The 7,023-nt window shown below is 50.2% G+C and overlaps 1 protein-coding gene across 2 annotated transcripts in view; it reads left to right on the forward strand.

Moving 5' to 3' along the window:
- The window catches only part of Adgrd1 (adhesion G protein-coupled receptor D1), a 117,427-nt gene that overhangs the window by 106,216 nt on the left and 4,188 nt on the right, over positions 1-7,023 (forward strand). For both annotated transcript variants that reach the window (XM_021162937.2, XM_021162936.2), the window contains one exon: positions 6,040-6,131. In XM_021162937.2, the coding sequence (XP_021018596.1) occupies positions 6,040-6,131 (92 nt within the window). The remainder of the gene's footprint in view (positions 1-6,039; positions 6,132-7,023) is intronic.

Here is a 7,023-nt window from a genome sequence, read left to right on the forward strand (position 1 = left end):
GAGCCGTGCCCTCATTCACCCGGGAGTGCTCCGCCTTACTTCCAAATGAAGGAAGCAAGTTTTGGATGTCAAGCATGGCCTGACCCCATTTGGGTAAAAGCTCTCTGTGGGCACTTATTCTCTTGCAAGAGGGAAATGGCAGAGAAAATGTGGGGCGGATACTCCTGAATGGTGGCTCCCTGGGGAGCCGTGGGGAACGGCGGCTGCCCCACGCTTAGACTTTGTCTGCAATCTAAAAACACTCCACATGGCTAGCACAGTTTTAGAGATTTACTTTTTTTTTTTATTTAGTTAGTTTTGTGTATGTGTGCCTAGGGAGGCTAAAAGCTGTTGGATCCTCTGGATAACAGGTGGTTCTGAGGCACCCAGTGCAGATGCTGGGAGCTGTCTCAGGTTCTTTGCAATCACCTCTCAAGCCCAGACAGGGTTTCTCCGAGCAACCCTGGGAACTTGCTCTGTAGATTAGGCTGCTCTGGAACTCAGAAATCCACCCGCCTCTGCCTCCAAGTGCTGAGATTAAAGGCGTGCACCACTATGCCCAGCTGGCTTGCAAGCTTTTCAAGTAGAGCCGTTTTAGGAAGTGGGGTGCTTTTGCCAGAACATTGGCTTCACCTGTGCTAGTGAGGGCTGGCCTGAAGGCTATGGGCAGTAAATGGGCGCCTGTGGGGTTCCTAAGCTTTGAGCTTAAGAGAAAAGCAGAACCAAGTCTTTCAGCATCAGGACCCACCCCCATCCAATTTGATGATGCTAAATGGAGCCCTTGTCCAATAGAGCAGCAGTTCCCCAGGGCTTTAATTGCTCAAGTTCTTGCAAGAAAGTACCACAGAGCAGGGGCTTGAATGAAGAACATTATTCTCTTACTGTCACAGAGGCCAGATATCTGAAATCAAAGACTCGGCAGGTTATACCCCCACCCCCACCCCCACCCCTGGTCTCCTCTCTCCTTGGTCTCCTCTCTCCTTGGCCATTGGCCTGTGTGAGACCATAGCTGTTTGATTACAACCCATACAAATGGCCTCAGTTTAATACATCACTTCTCTGAATATATATTATAACATTATGGGATAGAAGTTCGGTCACAAAGGAATGCAAGGCAGCCCAAAGAGCCCCCAATGTCCCCAACCATGACAAGAGACATCAGGGAGAAAATAGGTCTTGTCAACACAGCACCCCACTTCTCCTGGGAGAGCTCCGAGTGCCACCTCCACCCCACCAGGAGAAGGCAAGGCAAAGTCTGATCTGGGGAGTCCACAGTGGTTTCTGGATACCCGAGCACCATAGGTATAAACCTGGAGTCTACGGGTCTACCTTTCTCGCCGGGCATCTGCGTGCAGGATGGAGAGGGCAAAGGCAGGGCCTGGAATAGGTGGAACTGGTCTGATTCCGAAGTGCTGAGAGGCTGGAGGAGAAGGCTTTCCCAGGGAGATTTAGACATGACTTTAAGATGAGGTTCTTCCCCAATGATGATCTTTAATGAAGAGATGACTCTTGCTTGTTCAGACTGATTTATTTGATGGTGGATGTGAATGCATACATACACCGACCTTACTCAGGGTGAACCAGGGATTAAATACACTTGTGGAAGGGAATGCCCAGGAAGGGAAGCTGACAGCTCAGGGCCTACCTAGATACCTCATTAGCATGGAGAACTCCAGGTGTTTATGCTAAGTGACTGATTGCCAAGATCATCTCAGTGGGGTGCGGTGGTTACAAGTTTCAGATCAGGTACAGAAATGGATAGGGAGTGGCCTGACTCCTGCCAATCTCAAGTCTCTGAGACTTCCAGGGTCTGAGCTCACACAACCTTACCAGTTCCTCTATCTGGTGCATAACCTGGTTTCCCTACAGGGCATTGCAACCTGTGCCCCACAGTGGCCTGCCTGGTCTGTGCCTGTCCCAACCAGAGAAGGAGGACAATGACTCCAAGAGGACCGAGAAAGAGAAGAGATTCTGGGTTCTCAAAGTTCTTGTCTTCCCTGAGAGGCCAGGGATAGACACATGACTATGTAGCTGTAGATGCCGAGCTATAGGCCCATTGATCCATGAGGCCATACACAGAGATATAGGTGCATAGATCCATGCTACACAGAGCTATAGGCCCATAGATCCACAGATCCACAAAGCTACAGGCCTATAGATCTACAGAGTCACATTGTTGCAGATATAAAGAACTATGGGTACATAGATCCATGGCTACACAGAGCTACAGGCACATTGACATGTTATAGCCAGAGCTATAGGCACATAGATCAATGCTATATGGAGCTATAGACCCATAGATTCATGGTTACACAAAGCTACAGGCACATAAGTCAACAGCCACATGCAAGGCTATACGTAGAGTTCCCAAGCAGTCACTGGGATGGTGGGACATAGATACATACCACTGGAGACAATATCCATATATACCATATATATACATATACACATATACATATAATGTCGGTGTATGTAAGCAGATGTGGATAATTTTTCCATGTAAAATGCTTATGAACATTTCTGCTTACCCCCCACCCCCCAAACTCCTAAATGACCCTGAGTTGACAGAGCTGCGAGCTGCAGAGCCTGGCCCAATCCCATTCCTCCTTCCTCCCCAGAAGTCACCATGACCTTTTCCTGGGTCATCCTGGCCTGTGGGCTCTATTTTTAATGTCCGCTGTGCAGCTCTATTCTTCTCTCTGGAAACACAGCTTGGAATTGTCTCTCTGGTGTTTGCCCTTAGTATCTTGTCCCCATCCTGACAGGTCCTGCAAATCAAGGCCAAGTCCCTGACAGTCACCTCAGACAGCTTCACTACCAAGGCAGGCCTTTCCAGTTCTGCCAGAACGTGGGCCAGAGGGAGCAGAGTGAGGTCAAGGGGCCAGGCCCACTCTCCTTTGTACTCTCGATTAAGTGGTTCGAAGGCCACTGGCTCCTGTCTTACTCCACAGTTCAAGACCACCCTCTCCCGATGCCAATGCCTACAGGATGGTCTCTGTACAGTAACAGATACAAAACCACAGACATGTAGATAAGTCAGTACAGATGTGGTGGACCAGGTCTTAGGTCTCCAGATGAAACCAGACACCCTGGTTGTGTTGAGGTGAGAAACAAAACCCAGAAAAACCCTATAAAAAGAGATATGGTGACGAGTCAGGGCAGATAGCAATGTGAGCAGCTTTGCTGCTGTTGGGACACTGTAGTTTTTGATGAGATCAGTCCCCAAAATCCCAACGTGATCGACTGCCACATTTACATGTTTGTGAAACACTCCATCTTGAGTCGATTGTCCTGTTGGCAGCCTGGTTTAGGAAGCATGGAAACACGGAGCTAAGTATCTGGGCTTTGATCCGAGGAGATCTGAGATGGCATCACCTTCTACAGTGTCCAGAGGAGGTGCTGTGACCTTGAGCTCATGTGACCTGCCCATCCTGATGTAACTTGTGAGCTTACAGGAGGAGCTGGGTAGTGTGACCTCTGACCTCAAACAAGGTTCCCAGATACTCCCCCAAAGGCAGAATCCCACTGGCTCTCTCCGAGGCCCATCACTGTCCCTGAGTCAGTAGAACCTAGTTTGGTGACCCCCCCCCCCCGCCAGGGATGCTGTTGACATGTTCAATGAAAAATAAAAAATAAAAAACGAGTTTCAGGTAATTTTCTGTTTAATTTTTAATTGCTCCAAATTAAAAAGTAGTTAGGCAATTTGATTTTTAAATTTGTTAACAGACATGGTTGAGAAGAAATCTTAGGAATATATGCAAAAAAATCAGAATATATGAACAATCTTTGCCTGTGTCTACTACTCTCCCCAAGGGAAGAGCAAGCTTGGGACTAGCTTTTCAATCACCCTGATTTTTCTACAGACTGGGCACCTCCAACTGTATGCTCACCCCAATAGTGTCTCCTCCTGGGGACCCAGGACTTCAAGGCTTTAGGCAGGCAGAATGACCAGGGCTGTGTTATAGGTGTGACCTACAGAGCCCCAGGGTCCACATCTGTAATCCGATGGTGCATCACCCTGTGCTTCTAACCATCAGCCAGCAGGCTCTACAGATGTGTGAGGTAGCCGAGCTATGCATTCCCAAAGTGAAAGGGGCAGGCTGGCAGCATGCCAGTGGAAAAGTGGCTCACTCTGCCCACCCCACTCCCCCACCTCCCAAATCAGGGGAAAGGCAAGAAGAATTGTGTTGTTAAAAACTCCAGCACTCTGGAAACCAAAGGTATTCAAATGAAAAAACACGGCAGGTGGGCCGGAAGGGTCTGTGACCTTCTGGCTCAGAGCTGCTAGCTTTCCACTCTCCCTTGAAGACACAGAGGGTGCTCTGTGGGATATGGGGCACACCGCCTGAGGGAACCATGACTGAAGATAGCAGGATGCTCTCAGGTGTCAATGATGGTGGTGGTCTGGGGGTGACACTCCCGCCCCTGGGATCAGTCACCCCGAATAGCTTGTCCAAGTACGAATATAACTAAGTGTAAAAGCCATCGCCCCCACAGTCTCTCCTTGCTCCCGTCAAATGCAGTTTTCTGGCCACTGTCAACTGTTGTAAGAAGGCTGGAGGGCAGCAGAATTACTGGACACTGCGTGACACTGTGCTTGCTGGCTATGCATTAACCTCTCCCATCTTCTCCGACCTTGGGAGACTCTGTTGTTACCCAGGGCAACAGGCACAGAGGGAAGGTGATGGTTAAGCTTTTGTTCATGTCTGATGGTAGTATAAGCAAGAGTCTAGACAGGACAGGCGAGGTACCCACAGTGCCTCAGCGCCTTGATTTTTTTTTTTGTTTTTTGTTTTTTGTTTTTTTTATATTCTTTCTTTTTTTCCCCCTGGGAACAGCATAGCACAGACCCAGAATTGTCTCATCTGAAAACCTTTAACAAAAGGCTCTGGATGACTGATGGGAGCTGGGAGGAGGCAGTGGGAAAGGGCTGGAGTGGAAAAGTACCTGCTGGAACCAGAGCAGGGATAGCATCTCACATTCCCCACCCCCTCAAATCACGAATTCTATGCTGGGGTGGGGGTGGGGTCCTCAGAATGGTCTGAGACTCATCCACCTGGGCTACTAACGCACATTGCCGAAGGGCTGTAGGGTTGGAGGTCTTGAATGCCAGCCTCTTTAGGATTGCCAGGTCCAGCTGCTTACAAGGCTGGAGAAGCCAGCAGCCTCTCTGTAAGGCCTGATGGTGAAAACTGTAAGTTCCAAGGTTGTGAGCCTGTAGCTGGCTTCATGAGTATCATGATGATTTTAACACTTAAGGAAACAGGCTCTGGCCACACATAGCTCTCACAACCTACTCCTCCCCGTCCCCCCACCCCAAGGGTCCCCTCAAGCAAAGAGAGACTGGGGGAGGAGTCGTTCCCCCTGCTAGTCCCACCTTGTCCTTTAATATTTAGGATCAAGGATAGCTGCTAGGTAAGAGAGGAGCTGGGTGAGAGTCTGTCTCTGGAGTGCTGACTTAGGATGGGAGCCATCCAGCAGGTCTCTACCCAGGAGCAGGAGCAGGGGCAGGGGTAGGGGCAGGGGCAGGGGCAGGGGCAGGGGCAGGGGCAGGGGCAGCAGCAGGGGCAGGGCTGGGCACAGAGAACACCCAATACGGCTTTCAAACAACACTTATGTGGGCGATGAGAGCAGCTGCCACATGTGGACTGGACAAACGGGGCATCTCCTTTTTGCCTGGTTGGATTGCAGCAGCCTGTCTTTCTCATCCAGTAGGAAGCAGAGAATTCCCAGGACCCACAGATGTGTCCAGGGTCAAATGGAATGAGCAAGCATGAGATGAGCTTTGAGCTGGTTTATCTGACCCCAAAGGTCACACTCGTTCTTCTTGCTCCGATGCTGGTGGGATGCGAGCTGAGCCCCTGCCTTGTCTGCCTTTGCTCAGAAGCATACAGAGAGGCAGGCATATGTGGTATCTGTCCTGCTCAAAGCCCGAAGACCTGCCTTGAATTTGTTCCCTCTGTGTTCCCTGCTGGCTAAGGAGTCGCGGCTGTGGGGCAGGTTCCAGTGTCCTATGGATAGGTCTGGCTCCTTATTGTCTCCCTCTTTCCCCACTTGCAGGTCAACATTGTTATCCTGGTTGCTGTGACGAGGGTCATCTCCCACATCAGCACTGATAGCTACAAGATACATGGGGACCCCAGTGCCTTCAAGTGAGTGGACCCTAACTGTTCATATCCCGTGGGGGCTACGGAAGGCCTCAAGAGGGACAAACAGTGTTGCTCCCCAGGGCTAACACCTGAGTCTTCAGCTGGCTCTGCCTCCTCAAGGCCTACATGGACAGCCTTTGGTTTGAGTCCTTATTCTGTTACTTATCTTGGTGATGCAAGGTCCCAGGGCAGCTGTAGGGGCCATGTATAGATGCCCTCCTGGGACGTCTTCAGCCAGAACCAGAGACACCTGGAAGGAGGTGAGATGAAGACTCCAGATAGGAAGATCTGATTCCTAGTTTCTGCAGCAATGGGACTCTCTGACCTTTGCTTCCTTCACAGTGGAAAGGGAACAGCAGGACCCTCCCCCAAGGGATGCCTTGTGAGGGAAAATCCCTGCAAGCAGTGTTCCATGCATGCTGGGCTGCCACTAAGGGAGCAGGTATCTTTGGAAGTGTCCCCTTACCCCATGGGACTGACATGCCACTCGAGGCTGCCTGTGTTCCTGGTGTTTATCCACTGGGACCAGCCAATGGCAAACATCAGAAAAACCTACAGCAATTGGATATGGCAGAGGGAGACACAGCAACCATGAAGTCTTGAACCTGGTAGAGACCCCATTCATAGAGATACTGTCTCCGGGGCTCAGTTCCCAGTTTGAACCTCTTCTCCTCTGTGTGGGTTTCATGCCCAAATCCACACTGCCCTGCTACAGGCAGACCATCAATGGCCAGAGTATCTTCCTTCTTGTATAAAGGTTGGGGCATGGGACTATGGTGACAGTGGCCAGGCCTTATGGCAAATGGGGTGGGATTCACACATGAGATCCAAGCACCTAAAGATTCACAGCTCTCCTTCTTTCTTCTTTCTTCTTTCTTCTTTCTTCTTTCTTCTT

The sequence above is a fragment of the Mus caroli genome, chromosome 5 (genome assembly GCF_900094665.2).
Source record: "Mus caroli chromosome 5, CAROLI_EIJ_v1.1, whole genome shotgun sequence".
NCBI lineage: Eukaryota > Metazoa > Chordata > Mammalia > Rodentia > Muridae > Mus > Mus caroli.